The 21,044-nt window shown below is 40.8% G+C and overlaps 1 protein-coding gene across 18 annotated transcripts in view; it reads left to right on the top strand.

Annotated features, from left to right (window-relative positions):
• Positions 1–21,044, top strand: part of ANKS1B (ankyrin repeat and sterile alpha motif domain containing 1B) — a 1,202,038-nt gene that overhangs the window by 1,129,967 nt on the left and 51,027 nt on the right. For all 18 annotated transcript variants that reach the window (XM_024127227.1, XM_024127226.1, XM_024127225.1 and 15 more), the window contains 2 exons: positions 4,048–4,176; positions 6,091–6,162. In XM_024127227.1, coding sequence (XP_023982995.1) covers positions 4,048–4,176; positions 6,091–6,162 — 201 coding nt within the window. The remainder of the gene's footprint in view (positions 1–4,047; positions 4,177–6,090; positions 6,163–21,044) is intronic.

Below are 21,044 nucleotides of genomic sequence, written 5' to 3'. Positions count from 1 at the left end.
TAAACAAGGTTTTAATCCATGGCCAAATTCTTGGACTGTTATGAGCATTCAATACGTGAACCTAAAGAAAAGGTTTTTCTCTAAGTATTTTAAGCTTTAAAGAAATATCCTGAAGATATTTAGTAAGAGTGCCTTGGATCATTTTAATTTCTCTTCTGCAATTACTTAAGCCTTTTAAAAAGCACTGCCAGTCACTAATAGTTTACAGTGACAGACTTTTACCCCAGGCTTTTTTGATTTTATTTTGTTATTCTAATTAAATAGTATTGCTTCATCATAACCCATGTTTAGATCTACTTTTCAGTAAAGATAAGACTTGATTATAAACCATTATTTCAGGCAAAAGACTTTTTAAGTCTGTTTGATTTTTATTTAATATTTAACAAGCATTTTTAACTGGGAAATTATTAATGTTTTAAACTTACCGAAGAAATACAGATATTATCTAGATACGAATGTACTATATTTAACAAGAGCTAATACTGGGCTTCACAATTGAAATTATTTTATATGCAAGGCAAAAAAAACCCTTATTTGCTGTTTGGTCTCAACAGCTCCTCCATATTATCACCACTCTACCTCTTTCCTCCATAGCTCATTCCTGCTGTAATTCAGCCTCCAAAAGCACGGAGACCTAAGGCGCCCTTGTTCTCCGAGCACTTTTGTTTTTACTGTCCGTCAACCAGGTGAAGGTGAATCCCACCCCAAGGATCAAGGCCACATCTGCCGTTTACAATAGAGTAATGAGGAGTCCATCCATTCCCACTGAATTAATTCCAAAGAGAAAGTCAACACGTACAAGCAGAGTCTTCTAAATAGTCTTAGATCTAAGGTTAAAAAAAAATCAGTTGATGAATTTCCAGGAAGAAAGGAAAATTATTCCCTTATAAATTCAATTTTAAGAACACTTTTCCCTCTGTTTGAAAATGAATTTCTGGAAATAGCACTAAGTATGACAAAATTCAGTTTCTATTTCCAGAAAGGTAGATTCAGTCCCTGTAGGGGATTTTTAAAATATTTGGACTGGAGCAAAGTTTTCTGGGCCTCAAAGAAAATAAAGTAAGGATTCTGTTTCTCTTCCCTATAATTATCTCCCCCCCATTGCACATAGGGAAAGTGTGTCAGATCACTCTGGATTCAAAGCAGTGGTTTGTGATTTCTGGACAAAGTGGAGTCATAGGAGAGCAGATGATGGCGCTGCCTAAACAGATTAAATGGAAGCACCACTAATTTCTTCAAGTGGTTATCAAATAAGAGATGGAAATGATCTCCAGACTGAGGTGCTGTATGCTGGGGCTTGTAATTCCCAAAATGGCTGCTGCGACTTCTGTGGATGATGTAAATATTTGCATCAGCATTCTGCTTTAAGTATATGTGGAACTCACATTGAAATTCAATTATAAAAGTGCCTGAGTTAATTCAGCAATTAGAGAATGAGTTTGCATATGATTTGCATGCTTAATGTACGAACACCTCAAATGTCCCCATAACCCCAGCTTCACCCACCCATCCCCACCCCTACCCCCCAACCCTTGTCCCGCAACCCATGGTACCCCCAGCTCCTGCCATGTCTGTTCAGGCTTTTCTGAAAACTGCCCATTGAGCTTGGCCAAGGTGAACCTCAGCTAAATGATGACAGGGCTAACGTGAAGATTGGATGCTTGGTTTGGGTTGTCACATCAGCGGACACTGGATCGAAGGATCTTTTGAGGTCAATCAGCTCCTTTTGTATCATTCCACAAAGTTGTGTGCAAACTTCTGTTGTTCCGTTAACAGTGTTACCTGTGACTTAAATGTACAGCACCTGTTTGCTATGTTGTTGTTGCTTTATCAAGGGAGGGGGGAGAACAGGGGAAAAGGTTAATGGGGGGAGATTAGAGGATGATTTGCTAGATGTGGGGAGAGCTTTTAGTTAAGAACTCACAGCTGCATGTTTCCAGAGTTTTAACTTATTTAAAGGTTATTACACTCAGCTTCAAAATAATATTGAAATTCGCATATTCTGCACTTTTAATTTTATACTAGTTTTTTTAAGAGCAAATCACAGCCAGTTGAAATAAAGACTGGAGAGATAATAAAGATCCAGACGTTTGAGAGAGAAGGAAAAGAAAAGATCAAAATAGGAAGTCAGAGGAAAACTTACTCCTCATTAATTAATTGCACTCAGTTATTGCTTTCACGAAATAACAGTTTGTATAAACATGAAGAAAAAACTCAAGAATTAGTCAGGGATGGGTCATAAAACATAGGATTTTTGTCTAAAAATGCTAAAGTAAGTATTCCAGATAAAGCCTTAACAATATCAACAGACGGGAGATGGGAGAACGGAGCCCTGTGAGAGTAAATCAGCAACTAGAACAAAACTAAGGCACAGAGTAGCTCGGGGCAGAGCGTAAGAGACGAGCAGAGGGTTCTGACTGGCCACACGCTCTGGTGAGAAGCCCAGGAGACGATACGGGGCTCACTTTGCTCTTCCCGTGGTTGGGAGTCACCCATCTTAAGGAGAAAAGCTTCAGGCTCTCTGCTTCATGAAAAGGCTTGTGCGTTCCTCTGCCTCTATGAAAAGGCCTTTGCATTCCTAAGGGGCTCTAGAATTCTTTTGTTTTTTAAAGCCAGTTAGAAATTTCCAGATGGCAAAGCCTATGCCTAACCCTTTCCAGTAATGACAGCCACCTCATATTCCTCCTAATGTAAGTCCAAACTGCACAGAAAAAAAAATTGGAAGCGTAGGTCCTCTTTCCCAAAACACACGTCCTATTTAAGCTATTCCTGGAGACTTGGGGCTCTTAACCTTTTGAACTTTCTAGAGCATTTCAAAGAATTTAATGAAAGTTATGGACTTTTTTCCCCTAAAACATACACCTACATCCAAAATTTGGCATTCTTATCCCCGACTTCTTGAAAATCCTCCTTAAGAAATCCTAGTGTCAACCCGTTTGCCAGTACTTCTATGGAACTTTGTCTCGAGCCAAGGTTTTATTCGGTTTTGGAGCTCATGAGACCTCTTTGTACTCTCCCAGCTCCTGAGAAAGGTAATTTCTCATAATTCTGTAAGACCAAACAAATCCAGGTTAGAAGAGAGTGGCTTTGGAAATCTGCCTGTTGTCTAGATTTAGTTATGTCCGACAAAGAACCAAATCTTGAACAATCAGAATCTTTATGAGGTAAAGGAGTGAGAAATCTCCCAACACGGGCCTTTGACTTTATAGATGCTCGTACTAAACCATTACAGTAATAAAACATATCGAGGTTAACCTCATGGAAAATGATCATTAAAATGATAGAATGTCCTTCTGTCTTAGGTCTTTGTGGACATTTATGTACTGTATGATATACCAGCATATGGGAATGTGCTTGTATTTGTGATTAGGATCCTCAAGTACATGCATATGCACGTATGACCAAACCTGGTATTTAAATATTTATTTATTCTTCATTCATGCTTTAGGTGTTCTGAGGGAGGTAGCTGAGTATATCCAAGACAACCACAGTAGTATTGTATTGATACAAATGAATTCAGAGGAGGGAAACTAGGTATCATCCATTAGCACATTTTTCTTCTAAAATTCTGTTTAGTGTCACACCTACCGAATCTTTTCTCCAGAGATATAAAATTATTCAGAGTACATGGTACATGTCCTAACTGGGAACTGAAATCTATGGAACTGTGTATTCTGAATGCAAAAGCAGTTCAAACTAAAAATTTCAAATAGTCAAGTTTAAAAACAGAAAAGTCTTTCAAAGATTGTATGCTCTTTTCTGTTGGAACAGAAAATTAGTAAATCATTTATGAATATATTCATGTTTTATTTTAAAATTACTTATCTTAGGGTGTCATTCTAAAAATAGAATAGGTCAACTTCTTTCATACCTCAAAAGTTAACTCAGCTTTGGGAAATATGGTGCTAAGATATATAAAACCATAACAAACATATAATATACATTTGCACATTTACAGCACACAGGTATAAGATGAACTCAGGCCAGCTATAGGGAATGAACTTGGCCTACTGCTCATGTTACCTCTAGAATAAATGTGATTTTCAGACAGGAGACTGGGGAGAACCTTCCATTACCTTGCGACCACCAAACGAAGCCACAGCCTCAACTCCAGTGCAGTACTGGCAACACCACCCGGAAAAGCTCATCTTCCAGTCGTGTGATTACAAAGCTTTTGTAAGTTACCCAGAATTCAGTACTTGGGTACCAGCAGGGATAGAGGGTACATTTCTAACATGTTTACTTTTATATTGAAGGTATCCCCAAATGTCCATCACTGAAATTCCTAAAATGTTTTCCCCTTCTCTTTTTTCTTAAAGTAGCCTTCTCGCCACAGAGAAAGTCCAGATAAATAGAGCTTTATAACCCTTTCAATCTTGTAAGCTTAAGGTCTGTTTTGTCTTCTTATATAGTTGTATATTTTAAATTAAATGTGATAAACTGCTATCTTAAAATGGAAATGAGTATAAATACAGCACATATAGACATTTCCACTTACAAATCTCAGAACATTGGGTCTGCTGCTCTATATAAATACCAGATTCTTTTCATTGTCATCATTTGGATTATATTACAGTACTGGGCTTTTTTTTTTTTTTTTTTTTTAAATAGGAGAGAGAATCAGGCTTAGCTGAGAATTGTGAATGATATGAACAGGTAAACGTTCAAAAGATACCATTGGTTTGGGGGCAGGTGGTTGTCATGACTACAGCAGGGAAAGTGGCTGAACCCAGGACAAAGCATTGAAACTGTCTCTCTTAAAACTAAATGTTTGAATTAGGACAAAGTTTCCTGATACCTTAAAAGATAATCATTTCACCACGATCATTTTCCTTAATTCGATGAAGATGTGGATGTTCTGATTATCTCACAGCAATTTAGGCTTTTTTTTCATTTTGTGCTATCTGCACCTCTTTAACTGCTTATATCTTGAAGCATTGGACTCATTTCAATAGTGATCTTCCCAAAACTGTGGGATTGAAATGCCTCCCTCCTCCAAGGCTCAAATGCCAAATCCCTGAGCCTTTCTGAGCATGCCTTTCTTGGAAGGCTTTGACCAAGCCCTCTGCTATTGTGCCCTTGCACGACCTCTTCAAGTCAGGGACCTCCCGGGTCGGTAGGACTGATCCCCAACCCAGTTTTTGCAGAGTGCCAGGGTCTCCTCAGTCATGTCAGGAAAATAATTATTTTAATGCACTCTTTTAAAAAAGACATATAGAGCTCTTTCTATTTTTTGAAGGGAATTAGAGAAAAATGATAAATGGAAAGAGCCCTGTTGAAGCTTCAAAAGGTTGAAGGGGAGTCAACTGATAGAAAGGCAAAATAGACATTTTGCTAAAAACTATTTGCCCCCCAGCCAGAATTTGAAGCATGCGTGACGATTTGTACCAAGGCAGTATTGGAGCCGATCACCTAACAGCAAAGTGGTTGGTCATTCCTGGGAGGAGACATTCTCTTCCTTCTCCTGCCCCATTCAGCCCCTCCAGTGTCAGTTTGCACCAAAGACTCAGCTCTCTGGGCTGTGGAACAACTGTGAATGACATTCCCCCTCCCCGCACGCTCCCAGCCTGTTCTCAAGTGGATCAACCACAGGGCACACAGCTGTGAATGAAAAAGGTCCAAAACTGCATCTCTGCCTAAGAACAGCCTAACAATTACCTATGCAGCCAACTAAGTCCAAATGGGGTGCATGTTGCTTAGCTTCTCAGCTGTCTCATACAACCCTGTAATTACATAGAGAGTGATGTGATTTATTTTTGCAGACATAGCTGCCTCAAAAAAAAAAAAGGAAAACATTTTTAGATGCCCCCGTTTTGCAGTTAAATATGATCTGAAAGATGGCGTCTTTAGAAACTGCTACAGTTTTATTATAAAGAGCAATTTACAGCTTTCAGAACTGTGCTTAATTCTGCTGCATTCTCTCTATACGTGCATTTATTTGTTAGGATTAGTTACTGTTAGTTTTTAAAAGTTATGCAGCAGCCTACAGCCAGGAAACCTGGCCAGTAGTACTTCTACAGTCTGCTTTTAAATTGCTACTCATATTTATATTCTGTTTTTCATAAATCGTTAAATTTTTTTGTATTTCAGTATTTAGGTTCTATGCTGATAAAAGAGCTCAGGGGGACAGAATCAACCCAAGATGCTTGTGCAAAAATGCGGGTAAGTTTGCCAAACAATTTTATTTCTAGTCACTGAAATACTAAATACTGGCTGTGGATACAAATTGCCACTTTTCAAATTACTATTTTCTTCATCTGTTGGTCTGCTGAATCACATTGGTGTTATATAAGAAGGTGTTTGGGTTTTGTTCATGTTTTTATATTTGAGCTTATGTCACTGTAGTTTGAGCTGATGTCTATTTAATTCAGTTACTCTTATTTTTAACGATTTAAAGTAATTTTATATACATTGATCATTCTCCAGATTAGGAGAAAAATGACCTTCAGTTTACTACAAGAAAATGTTTTAAGCACCCACTTGACAGTCTGAGAATATTTATTGAAAAGACTGCCAACTAACTAAAAATGAATAAATGCAGAATATTGAGAGCATATTATAAAAAGCTAATATTCCTTATGAGCCTTCTTAATTATTCATTTTTTAATGTAAGAAAAACATTCAACTCTGAGCTGAATCATATAAGGACACAATGTTGACAGAAATGGCAATTCCAAATGTCTGTGATTGGTGGCTGCTGGGTTCTGAGGAGTCTGTATTAGCCAAACTGATTCTCACTCACACTACAGATCCATGTGACCTTTTTCTTTCAGGTGTCCTATTCTTCCTCCATAGCAGATGTGTAGAGGATATGGTGATATCTGACTGATGATACAAATTAAGAATATTGGCCTTAGTCATATAGCAACTAATCAGGGTCAAATTTAAGATCATTAGCAAGTGAACCCTAACTTTTGTCATTTATTTTATATGAGCAGCTTTTGGTGGGAAATACTTAAAAGCATATAATTTCACAGTTACAAAGGTAAACATTTAATGTCCATTGCTCATGAAAAGCTAAATACATGTGAATCTTCATGAATTTGACACCTCAGTATGTAATCGTCATTTTAATATTTTGATCATTTCAGTAGCAGAAAAACTGAAACAGTTATCCTTCTATCTGATGTAGTTATACTTAAATTGTCAGGACCAGTGAATCTTTATCCCAAGTACTGTGTTTAGATGAAAAACACTGTGACGCGTGCAGCAACTCAAGTTCTAGTTCTGTTTCTGCTTACTTGCCTTAGGAGTCAGTTTTTCGTCATAATAATAATAACTGGTAGCATTTACTGAGTAGTTACAGTGTGCCAATCTTCTGTGCCGAATACTTTGAGTGTTCAGCTCATCCAGTGTTTACTACAAAACTATAAAGATTAGTACAATTGTTGATCCCATTTTGCAGATGGAGAAACTGAGGCTTAGAGAGCTTAAATAACTTTCTCAAGGTCCAGCAGTGAATAACTTGCCAATCTGGGACTGGGTCTGTCTGACTCCAGAGCCCAAGCTTTTAACTACTACATTCATCTGCTTCCTCTGGGCCTCATTTTCTTAGAAAGTAAGGACATTGGACTGGATGCCCATTAGGGTTCTTCCTGGTTTTATAATAATGGGGATCTTGTATACTAAATATCTGTCTGATCTAAATTATGTCACCAGTGAACAATAAGAAATGGGAGGGCTTCCCTGGTGGCACAGTGGTTGGGAGCCCGCCTGCCGATGCAGGGGACACGGGTGCGTGCCCCGGTCCGGGAAGATCCCACATGCCGCGGAGCGGCTGGGCTCGTGAGCCGTGGCGGCTGAGCCTGCGCGTCCGGAGCCTGTGCTCCGCAACGGGGGAGACCACAACAGTGAGAGGCCCGCATACCGCTAAAATAAAATAAATGGGAAGGGTTTTCAATCATCAAGCCTCATAATAATTTTAGAGCTATTTATGAAGATGTCTAAGAAATTAATTTGGCACCTCTGACTTAATACATCTGAGTCCGGCCACTTCGATGTGGTAATGAGCGCGAATAGCGCATAGAGCACATAGCACCATTTAAAATACACCAAATCTGTGATTTGAATTTCAATTTCTTGAAATTAAGTGGATCTGAAATTCCATTTGGATAGCAATAGCAAAACCATTTTAATAGTCTCAGTGGAGAATAATTTAGTTAAATACTTGTCTGTTGCTTAAAATGAAAAGGCCATCTATTTAGAAGCCAGTCTTCTGTTCTTTGGGGTGTTTTTCCAGTTTGCTGCCTTTATTGCTTCTTAGGATATCATAAACCCTTATTTCCCATCTTGATTAAATAAACATCAGTCTTTGATACAGTAGCTGAAGTTGCACTCACTGGGTTCACCAGAGCCTTTCAAAACCAGAAGCGCAGATTTGATCTGTTACCTGGAACTACTGAATTGTGAATTAGAGCTCTCACCACCTAAAAATGGTGTGGATCTCAACTTGCAGTTAATGTTCAGTTTGAACCTCCAGTTGCTGTTTTCTCTCTTTTCAACATGGTTGCATTTCAGCCAAAAGTCCCAGTGTAATCCAGTTTCCCCAGGGGAAATACTTTAGGGCACAGATGATCTTAAAATTGATATACCATAATGTCACTGGGCCAAAGTATGGTGCACTAAACCTTTACCTGGTTTCCTCTTTCAATTCAATTGAAAAAAAAAAGTTTTCAATTCAACAGTATGACGTTTAGCTGAAATTAAAATTTCTTTCCCAGTAAGTAAATCAGTATAGTTCCTTATTCTGAGAACTATTTCCTTAAATGTGCTTTGTTAACAAAGATGACTACAATTTGGCTCCTGCTGTCACTGAGTACAATTCGGTGGAGGAGGCCAACATGTTAGCATTAATTCTAGGATTAGCAAAAGTATCACCATAGAGGTGTCTTCATGTTGCCATCAGGCGTGGTCTCCTAAAATCAGTTTATTGGGATTAATAACAGTTAACACTTGAGAGCGGTGGGCCAGTCCCTGCACAAGTGAAATGCACATTAATTCATTTAATCATGAGGTAAGTATTGCTATTGTCCCCACTTTCCATATGGGGAGACAAAGGCCAAGGAAGGTTAAGTAACTGGCCCAAGGTCAGGTCACCCAGCCAGTGAGTAGTGGAACCAGGATTTGAACCCAGGCAGTCTAACTCCACCACCCAGACTCGAATCCCCAGGCTGTACCACCTCTCACATGTGCCAGTGGAACGTTTATTGTCCTGAGTTTTAAAATAGCTGAGGGCTTCCCTGGGGGCGCAGTGGTTGAGAGTCCGCCTGCCGATGCAGGGGACACGGGTTCGTGCTCCGGTCCGGGAGGATCCCACGTGCCGCAGAGCGGCTAAGCCCGTGAGCCGTGGCCGCTGAGCCTGCGCGTCCGGAGCCTGTGCTCCGCAACGGGAGAGGCCACAACAGTGAGAGGCCCGCGTACCGCAGAGCCTGTGCTCCGCAACGGGAGAGGCCACAACAGTGAGAGGCCCGCGTACCGCAAAAAAAACACAAAAATAAAATAAAAATAAAAATAAAATAAAATAGCTGAAAAGGTGGATCATTTATGTTGATACAGAAATAACTTTAGGAACCCTCAAAGAGTGTGTAAGATTAGTACCAACTAAATTAAACCATTTAGGTACAAACATATGTAGTAATTTGGGCTACATCTCAATGTACTAACAAATTAAAATTTCAGGAGATTTTTTTTTGCATCCTTAGCAACTATAAATGTTTTTTTCCATAACACTTACTTTAACACGTTCAGTTTGCCCCAGCAGAAACCAAACACAGTTTTCCCTTCTCAGATAGTCATGATTGGTTATTTTCTGAGTTTATCTAAACCTGTTTATTCATCTCTAAGGTCCCATCAATTCTGAAATAAAGATAATTCTACACTACTCTCCTGGTGTTCTGTTATACACCTATTATTTCAATTAAAAATACACCGTAATTAACTAACATGTGTGAGGTGATAGTCATTCATATCATTCTACAATATGGAATCACTTCTCTCTTTGTTTGTTCAGGTTAACCAGTCTCTTTCCTCTTCAAACTGTCTTTTAAGATTTTTTAACTAATAGACTTAACTTTTAGAGAAGTTTTGGGTTCACAAGAAAATTGGGCATAAAGCACAGAAAGGTCCCTCCATCACCACCACCCTCACAGTCTCCCCTATTACTAACATCTTGCATTAGTGCGGTACATTTGTCACAGTTATGAACCAATATTGATATATTATTATTAACTAAAGTCCATGGTTCACATTAGCATTCATTCTTTGTGTTATACAGTGTTTTGGGTTTTGACAAGTGCATAATGTCATGTGTCCACCACTACGATACCGTACAGAATAGTTTCGCAGCCTAAAAATCCCCTGTGCTCCACCCACTCACCTCTTCTCTCTGCTGCTACCGTAACGCCTGACAACCACTGACCTTTTTATTATATCCACAGTTTCATCTTTTCCAGAATGTCATGTAGTTGGAATCACAGTATGTAGCCTTTTCAGACTGGCTTCTTTCACTTAGCAGAATGCATTTAAGGTTCCTCTGTGTCTTTTGTAGCTTGATAGCTCACTTCTTTTTATCACTGAGTAATATTCCATTGTATGGATGTACCACAGTTTGTTTATCCATTCACCTATTGAAGGCCATCCTGGTTGTTTCCAAGTTTTGGCAGTTATGAGTAGAGCTGCTGTAAACACTTTTATGCAGGTTTTCATTGTAAGATTCCCCCCGTCCCCAGAAGAATTATCTTCTGAATTGTGTTTAGTGAAAAAGAATCAATAGAAACTTGCAAGAAACCCTGATCATTTTTTAAGTAAAATTGCAGTTTTTGCCTTATCTTTTAGAGTTTTGTTGTTGTTTTTTTTTTAATAAAAGCCTACGAGACTATCCATGTCTTGATACTGAGGAATACTTTTAGGAAGAATAATTTCTATGAGTTATTTTGCACCTTAGTGGTACAACTGGGCTGCTTATTTCCTTTCCCATGACAGCTTTACAGACATGTCTATTTAAAATTAAAAATGTAAAACATATTAGTAATATGTGAGGAGTTGTAAAAGATATCCGTTTAATCTGAACACATTCATTTAGTGCTGTCTTTATGTTCCTGGTTGGGTTTTCCAGCTAGATTTGTGCTCAGAGCTAGAGTCTTCCTTTCTAAAAGGACTCCTGAGAGGAATCCTAGCTCTGCGGTCCTGAATACGATGCTCCCCTAACATATTCCCCACAGAACATGGAACCTTCCCTCTGTCACACCTCACATCACACTGTGTGACGTCTCGTTACACCTACACTGTGCCCCTTAGAGGGCAGGAACCGTGTGTGCTGTATCCCCAGGGTCTGCTGTATAATAGCTACCTTAGGAAGTAGCTGTGATGGTTCCATAAAGTAATGCCTGTGAAGGGTCTAGCTCGGTAAAATCTTAAAACACGTGACCTCTTCCTCCAGACGTTGGAAAAACAAGTAAATTGATGGGTAGATTTGCTTTGGATTATTTCATTTGTTTTTCCCCACCTCTGATGGGGTCCTTACCCTGGTTTTCTATGTATACAGTATGTAAGAGAGTATTCAGAAACTTAGGGACCCTGCACTCTTCTTTCCAGTTTTTAAAGGCCATTGCCAAAAGTGAGAAAAAAATGAAGGAACACTGTAGATACGATGTTATATGTAATTTTGCATTTCATATTTAGGGGAGGTAATTTGTTCCTAATTCTATTGGGAGTTGCTTCTTTTAACTAATGTGTCCACAGGACTGAACTTTACAAAGCAATAAATAGATTGCTTGGGCCTTTCAGTTCTCTTTGGCATGATTAGCTCCCACTTCAAGATTCTAAGAGGTACAGTGTTTGGTGAAATGAGGGATTTGTTCTGGCAACAGGAGGTCCCACTATTCCACTTTGCCTCCCTAGACTTACTCATACCCCATCCCCTAACCCTGAGTTTTGCCCCAGGGAATATTTATCACTAATATATAGCACTCTCTCACTTCCCTCATTAAATGTACCATAAGGAAACATCTGCTACTGTAAGAGGTAGGCCATTCTATTCAATTTAATACTCTGAAATCTGACTTTCCCCTAATCCCATAGTGGACGGTTAGAAATGTTCACAGGTGTCACAGGTGTTTGCGTTCAAGGACATATCCCTAAAAAAAAAAGAAAACAGAAGAAAAAGAAATATCTGTTCTCGACTATAATAAGGTAGAAATCAGCCTTTCTGATGTAAGAAAGGAAATATTTTAAAATTATGTTTAAGTCTGGAATAAGCAAATCTTCCAGTGTACTTCGGTTTTGGAACCTCTATTTCCCAGAGGGCTTAGACAGTTTCACCATGGTTCAGACTTCTTGTTGAGTCGGTTCCCTTTAACTTTATATAATTTTTAAACTTTTAATCTGGAAACAATTCTAAAGTTGAGTTTTAATATAGATTTCCAAATAATCATCTGTGCCTTGGTTGAAGTGTGAAGACCATCTTTTTTTCTGTGCTTGCAAGGAAAGAAATTAATGGCAGAGAATGGATTGGAAAGCTTGAAAAAAGGTAGATTTTAGAATCAGGTGGAAATGTTAAATTAAGAGGCTTCTTTCCTTAGGAGAGGCTCAAACTGAAGTCATGTTTAGTCCTTCTGTCCTCATACAAATCCCTTCTCTGAGGAATTGTCATTTTCAGAAATAATTTCAGGGACTACTTCTTAGGAACCAGGCTGGGAAAAAAAACCTAAAAACAACTGTTTTTAAAAAGTTTCTGTTGCCCAAGTTTCAGGGAAGAATCAAGTTTTATCTTTCACTCTCTCAAAAGTACTGCACAAGGCAGGTAAATACCTGCACAGGCAGGTAAATGTGGTGTGTGTGTCTGTGTGTGTGTATTAAGATAGCAACACACACAACGAAACAGCTGCCCTTCTAACCCCTGTCACTGTGCTTTGCTCGTGTGTACTTTTTGCTTCGTGAGTATTGTATTTTCCTAGGAGTCTACCCAGTGGAACACCAAACGGTCCCAATCACCTTATCCCATATCATCTTCATACCCCAGTTCTCTTTACTTTTTATTTTTGTTTTTATTACGCTCGTTACTGACCTTTCTCCCATGTAACACCCTCACTGCTCCACATCACTGAAAGATGTCATGCGCCTCTTCTGTCTTTAATTTCCACTTGTCTGAAGCTCTCTTTCTAAACATAGTGAGTCAGTTGTTTTTGGTTCAGATATATTGTTCTGCTGAACATTCACTGCTGCAACCACCATTTCACTGCGGTCCGAGTATGTTCCACAGAGTTTATTCAGTTACGCTGACAGATTTTGATTTTACTTCTACCCTCCTTTGCCAGAGGGGTGCTGTGCTTTGAAAAGCTAAGCGAAAGCATTAATCCTCAAAATAACAGTAATAGCCCAAATCTATTGATGTTCACTACATACTAGGCACGGAATTATGTCATCTCACAACAGCTCCACAAAGGAGATGCTATATTAACATACCCATTTTACAGATGAAGTAACTAAGACAAAGGGAGGTTAAAATACCTAGCCACATAGTTTGAAAAGGGTGGAGCTAAGACAGGAATCCAAACATACCCCCCTGTTCTCTTACTATAGTGAGTAGAGGAGGCCCTGGAGGAAGGAGCTTATCATTGGGTCCCTTCATAAATTCAGGATGACACCACACACGCGCGCACACACACACACACACACACACACACACACACACACACACACACACACACACACACACACACACACACACACACACACTGAAGCTGTACTTAAATGTGATAGACTGAAAAAGTCCGTGTGTTTTTGCGCATGTTTACAGTTGACTTTTCTAACTTAAAAATCTTAAATTTTTTAAACTTTACATTTGCTTCTTACAAAAGCAATACACATTCATTATTATTCAACTTTCAAATAGGGATATAGAAAAGAGAAATAAAAACAACTGTAGTTTTACCACCCAGAAGTGGTAAACACCCCTGTGTTAACACCTCGTTTGTACATGATCCTCCAGACTGATTAGTTATGCATTTATAAGCATCACTTTTCTGCAAAAAATGGAAATATTCTGAGCCTGTTTATAATCGATTTTTTAGTACAATATATTTTGAAACATTTTTATTCCAATAACTATACATCCCCAATATTATTTGCGCTGGTTGAACAATATTCCAATCCATAACTGAACCAAACTTATTTAACCAGTTCCCCTTTTTGGTCATTAGGTCATTTTCAATTTTTTCCAATTATAACCAATACCTTGGGTAACATCCCTATACCTAAGTCTTTTGCAGCTGGTCTGATTATGTCTTTAGAATAAGCCACTAAATGTAGAATGACTGGTTCAAAGAGTATACACATCTTGAAACTCTGGGTAAATATTGCCAAACTGCCTTACAAAAACATTGTTCCAGTTTATACTCCCAGCAGCGGTCCAAGAAGACGCATTGATGTTTGCTCGTCACACCTCTCAGGGGCATAACAATATCTTGGATGTGTTCCTAGTTGAGGGTGAACTGGGGAACTTTTACGAGAAAACATACATCTCCAGCATGACCTCTGGGCTTATCAGCTCTATCTGGTCCACATCTATTCTAGACATAACTCTAGAACCTGTCTTCAGGAGCCAAACTCTTTATTTTATGTGCAGAATGTTTTATCCTTTCACAGTCCCCGAGGAACCAAGGGTGAATTAAATAATACTTGTTAATTGCTCTGAAGACCAGGAGCTGCAGCTAACTGCTAACTAAGGATTTTTGGAAATCCCTTGTCAAGTGGAGCATAGTGTGTTTTGATAAATTAATGTCTCTCTGACTTAATGTTAAGATGCAGTACAACTGAGTCTGTATGTATAGCAGCAGAGAACAGCTCTGACAGTGACTTTCAATCAAACTGATCAACTGCATCTTTAGAGCAGAAGTTCTCAAAGTGTGGTCCCCAGACCGGCAGCATCAGCAGCGTCTGGGAACTTGTTAGAAATGCAGAATCTTAGGCCCTACCACAGACCTAACTGTCTCAGTCTGTTTGGGCTGCTGGAACAGAACTACCGTATACTGGGAGAAACGTATTTCTCAGAGTTCTGGAGGCTGGGAAGTCCAAGATCAAGGCACTGGCAGATTTGGTATCTGGCGAGGGCACTTTTCCTGGTTCATAGATGGCCGTCTTTTCACCATGCCCTCCTGGAGGAGGGGGCAAGTGAGCTCTTGCAGGCCTCTTTTATAAACACATAATCCCATTCATGAGGGCTCCACCCTCATGACCTAAGCACCTCGCAAAGGCCCCACCTCCTAATACCATCACATTGGGCGTTAGGGTTCAACAAATGAACTTTGGGGGGATGCAAACATTCGGTCTGTAGCGCTTACTGAATCAGAAACTCTGGGGGTGGCGCCCAACAGTCTGTTATTTACCAAGCACTCCATGTTATTTGAATGCTCTTGAAAGTTTGAGAACCACCGCCTTGGTCCACTGGGCATTCCAGTAAGGCTGCTGTGTAGATAGGCTCTCCTGGCAGAACAGTCTGCCACAGTGCCGGATACCAGCCAGGGCCAGAGGAATAGAGCTAGAGGGCATTGCTTTGTGCCATGCAGACCTGGCCAGGGTGTGTGAGTTACTCCGCGGTACGATAGCCGAGTCTTATGCCAGAGGAGGAGTTTGAATGGCTGCTGCTTGCCCACTGTCTGTTCTTGTCACGTGGCCTTACTTAGGCTCTGTATTCGCCCAGCCTTTGGGTCAGAGTCCTTGTGACCAGAAAAGCCCTTGAGAGGTCATTTACCCTCATTTTCCAGCCAAATGAGACTCACCCCTAAGTCATTAGGGACAATTGAGGGAAACTGTTATTAAAGACCAGATAGAGAAACTTCCCAGCTGTCCCTAATAATCATTCTGTCCTCTCAAGAAGTCTTTCCTTCTCACCTCACTGCTTGCAGTCTGAGCCAATTTCGTGATGCCAAAACAAACTCCTAACCCTTCCCTCCTTGAAGCTGAACTTCACAAGATCTGGGACACGTTTGCCACGCCATGGGAATCTCTTGGTGCACCTCTAGTCACATCCATGGTTCTCCTCCAAGTTCTTCAAAGGCCTCCATGCCTGGCTCTGAGTACCTCGGCTCTCTGAAAAGTCTCCTGAGTTCTCCATGTGTCGAGAGGCTGGGACAGTGGTTCTTCTTTATAAAACTGGCTCCTTCCTCGTTGCTGTACATTAATTCATTTGCTCATTCCTTTAACAATCATGGATTTCAGCAGCTTTTAGGTCAAACCCTATGAAATTGCTGACATTTAGCCATTTTTGACCCTTAAAAATGGCAACTTCATAGGGTTCACCTGAGACCATGTGCTAGTCATTATAAGCGAGACAAATCGAGAAAGGTGTGGGCCATCCTCAGGTGCGTGAGGGGAGCAGACAGCCCCACCCCAGGGCAGCGGACGCCGAGGGATGGCAGAGGTTCACAGAGCAGGCGGGAGAGCAAAAAGCAAGCCGTCCCGTCAGCTGGGAGGCCAGAAAGTGACCTTGACACTGAGCTTTCCCCAGAAAGTGACCTTGACACTGAGCTCCAAAGGGTAAGAGTTCATTTTAAATGGCTGATTTGCAGTCTGTTTTTTCTCTCTTAATAACCCCCGCAACGTAGCTGGTTTTGCTGCATACAAAATCACCACAATATTGCTTGTTTGGTGTATTTTTTTAATCATTTGAAAGTCCCTTGAGGCTACCAAACATAATTGTTTGATCCTATTTTACTTGCTTGAAACTGAATATAATAATTGAGTGTTGAAACTAAGGAAAATATTATATGGCAAAATTAATAGTTATGACTCAGCACTGAATATCTAACTAGAAAGCGTTCTCAGGGTCGCCGTGTGTAGGTTAAAATATGCTCTAAGTTGGATGGCAGTAGACCATTGGGAAATCTGTGCCAGTCTGTGCTTAAAATGCCCTGACAATTATCGGGGTATTGTAAGAATGAAGAGTCAGTGGCCTCCTCCCCGTGGACTGCCTCACTCTTTCTTCTCTCTGTGCTGATTACTGGGCACAGTTGATTCCTGTTAAGAGCATAAATGTCACTCTGGACTCAAACCCAACATTACAGCTCACAACTGAAGTGTTTCCAGTCCCAGTTATAAACCTCTTTGCTCTCATTCACACTTGTGAAAGTCCTGCTCTGAGATGCAAAGGTCCCTGCAATCTCACAAGGATATTCTCATGCTGTTGATTCTGCATTAGAAAATGAGAAACTATTGATATTTTCAGCGTGTGCTGTAAGGCTAGAACAAAAGCTCAATGGCAAATTCTTACTTGATACAAATATTCCAAGCAGTTCATAATTTGTAATTTAAAAGGAAAAGAAAAAAGATGGTGAATTTTTGGATTCACCAAGGTTGATTCATTCCTTGGTGAGTCGAAAAATCCCTCTTGAAAAAAAAAAAATGCTCAGTGTTCAGTTACTTTTCCTATTAAGAACAATATTTCAGGTGTCCACCTCCAGATAGAAAATTATGATCCCTGTTCTGTATGATGCTTAAAAACAATATAAATCCAAGTGCTAAATAAAGGGCTGGCTTTAAATTGAAGATTCAAAAGTTGCATTTTATTTTAGGTTTCAGAAATGTAACATCTCTATATAACTAAATACTGTTTCTCTTAGAATAATAGAAGGATGATCATCTTAATTCAGGAAATTGTGAAGAAAATACAATGGAATATCACTGTATTCTTTCAGCTTTCAGTGGGAGAACAAGATGCTGCCAAGGTTAAGTTAATTTGGGGCATTACCCGTGAGTATGTAGCTGATTAGGTATGCAAAGGTCCTCGTTACAAGTTAGTCTCTCCTGTGAAGCCGGCACTGAAAGGCGGGGATTTGAGAACTCTGGGAAACCTCAGAAATTCCACAGAGTGGGGCATAGTAAAAAGCAACTAGAAACAAAAGGGAACCACAAAAGAAAGTTTGCCCTGAGCATTTTACTGAGGAAATGGGCCTGAAGAAGAGAATTCTGTTTATACAAATAAATAAAGCTTCAATGTTTAACATACACATATGGGAGTATTCACCATCCAGAAACACAGCAAAGCATGAAGATAGGTCATAGAAACCAAGCTGCCTGAGAGCAGATGCTTTGTAACCTGAGCAGTGGTGTCCGGACTTATGTGCCTTTGTCCCTGGGCAGAAGAAGAAGGTGATTACAACACTGAAGAGAAGCTGGGGAGGGTGGGACTTCAGCTGCCTGGGATCAGGCTGAAGCTCCGAGCTCACATTTTGATATCTGAAAAGCCTTCCTAAAATGAAGCGCTTATTGGATTTCTTGCCTCCCTGGTTAGCCAGTGAAGACTCAGTATATTTACCTTCTTTCTGTGCGCTTTCATCTTTCATTAAAATTATGTGTGAATAGACCTCTCTAAAGCTCTGTAAAGTACACCATCAGAAAATCCTCTAGATTCTAGAGTCCAGAAAGAGGTTGGGTCCCTATCTCTTACAGAAATATAATCGCCTTAACAGAGGTGCATTACCCTGAAGACCTCCCACAGCCCGTTTGAACTCTGTGGCTGGCCAGATCCATCATCTTCTTATCTTGACTCAGTGGAAAAAGAAGTACAGTTTGGGCTGCAGGTTGGAACCTGTGGCCACCCCCAATACCGCCGTTCCTAGAGGCCTGTGCACACAGCCTGCACCGTTGGGACCCCAGTGCAGCCTCCAGTTAGGAAAGCGGGGATTCTCGCCACCCATGAAAGAGGAAGAAATGACCATCCTTTATCTTTTCTTCTTAGTTCATCTTGGCTGGACATATGATGTGAAATCTTTGTATCAGGACAGAAATCACCACTGATGCCCTCATTTCAGCCTAAGAGCCTGTGTCCTGACCTGCCTGTCTTTCTAGCTCTCTGGTCCCCCTCTTGGCACTCATTGCACCGTGCTCTTTTCTGTGTCTGCTGTCACCATTGTCCTGAAGCTGCTCTTGATCAAATCAGCAACAAATTTTTCTACTTGCCCAAACCAGGGCTTTCACCCAGGAAACCCAGTAAAAGTAGCAGCCACTCCTATGTGTGCCAGCCGCTGTGCTAGGCACAGATTTTTAGGCCTTTTTAGTCCTCCTGGCATCAGGCACTGCTCCCACCTTCTAAGGAATCTTCTTCTTAACTTGTGATACTGCTGTCAGGTTTCAGGTTCCTTCATTGACTCTTCTTACCCATTTCTTAAGTATTAACCATCCCCTGAGGGGTGATTCTTAGACCTCCTCTGGTTCACTCTTTGAGCCACTTTATCTGCTCCCATATCCTCAGCCACCCCCTCAATGTGGTTGGATTTCCAGATCTGATTCTTATTTCCAGTTTCCTACTGGACATCCCCACCTGATTATCAAACTGATAATCACGTTCAAGAGGGTTTCATGCAAAAGGACATTCCCCTCCAGTGTTCCTTATCTCGGCTGATGGCCTCTTTGTCCGTGGCATCCTCCTGCTCACCCATCTTCTGTCCGGATCAGTCAGAAGATCCTCTTGATTCTTCCTTATCAGAATGGTGGCTCCCCTTCCATTCTCCAGAGCATCTACTTCAACTCAGGTGCTTAGGTTCTCTCAGTTGAATTTACACCACAGCTTCCTGCCTCCCTGCATTCAGCCTCTAGCTGTTCCAGTCCATCCAACCAGCAGAACTATCTTTCTGCAACAGAGATCTGATCCCTACTTAAAAGCTTCCAGTGGATCCCAGCTTGGTGGAGTAAGTCACAGTCTTCCAAACCTATTGTACCAGCCTCATCTCCCACCAATTACCCAAACCCACTATATTATTTCTCGTTTCCAGATGTTTATGTGTGTGTTGATTCTGCGGCTAAAACAGCCTCTGTGTCCTCTTCTGCCACATGGAAAATTCCTATCCAACCTTTAAGAGCCAGGTCAGTCACCCCTAGCAGGCAGCTGGTGTTGGTTGAATGAATGGATGAGGACTTGCCCACTCCCTCATGCAGAGTGAGCCTCTTCCTGCTCAGCACTCTGGAAGCATTCTGTTCACATCTCTGTCACATTTGTCAACATTTGCGTTGTAGCTGCTCTCTGTATCAGACCAAGCCAGGAATGGTGATGTGTACTTCGTGTGCTTCTCCTTCCTCTCCCTCTCCCATGGCAGACGTCGTTCCCAGCCCTCTTTACGACGGAGCCCAGACACAGGCTCAGAATCCTTCTCAACACTGCACTAGACAACCACTTTCAGCAGACCGGAGTCTGCACACAATCTGAGGTCTGTGTGACATCCCCCGAAGAAGACTCTGCATTTTTCCAGCACATGGGCCACCTACCTAGTATAACCACTCAATTGCTGAATGAATGACAAATGGGTTTTTCTCTTTTCTTTAGGGGGTTTTTCTTGACACTACATGAAATGTTGGTATTTTAACCTTAGGTTAGGTGTATATTATTTCATGTTACAGACAGATCTGTCCACGAGAATGTATTCACAGCAAGAGATGAGCGAGGTGATTTGTTGAAACCCATTGTTACTCTCTGCAAAGAATTCTTCACACACACACACACACACACACACACACACACACACACACACACACACACACATTCAGTCCACCAAACCACTGTCTGTTCCTGCCCCCTCTCTACAGATTCAGCCCATGGCCTTGCCTTACAATCAGCACACTGCATGTTATTTCCTCTAGCCTTGCCTTCACTTTATCTTGCACATTGCTAAGAGTTGGTTGGATAAAGCATTAAAAAAGATAAAAGTATCTCTCCTTACATTACAATTTCATAATATCTCTTTTTGGCAATCACAAAAGAAAACTGTTGAGTCTGGGTAATTTTTTTTTTTTTTTTTTTTTTTTTTTGCGGTACGCGGGCCTCTCACTGTTGTGGCCTCTCCCGTTGCGGAGCACAGGCTCCGGACGCGCAGGCTCAGCGGCCATGGCTCACGGGCCCAGCCGCTCCGCGGCATGTGGGATCTTCCCGGACCGGGGCACGAGCCCGTGTCCCCTGCATGGGTAGGCGGACTCTCAACCACTGTGCCACCAGGGAAGCCCGAGTCTGGGTAATTTTAAAACTAGTTAAAAAGCACTTCGAGGGAGCTGCTTTTTTC

The sequence above is a fragment of the Physeter macrocephalus genome, chromosome 6 (assembly GCF_002837175.3).
Source record: "Physeter macrocephalus isolate SW-GA chromosome 6, ASM283717v5, whole genome shotgun sequence".
NCBI classification, from domain to species: Eukaryota; Metazoa; Chordata; class Mammalia; order Artiodactyla; family Physeteridae; genus Physeter; species Physeter macrocephalus.
The sequence above is the reverse complement of the archived record's forward strand: the minus strand, read 5'-3'. Positions and strand labels throughout refer to the sequence as shown.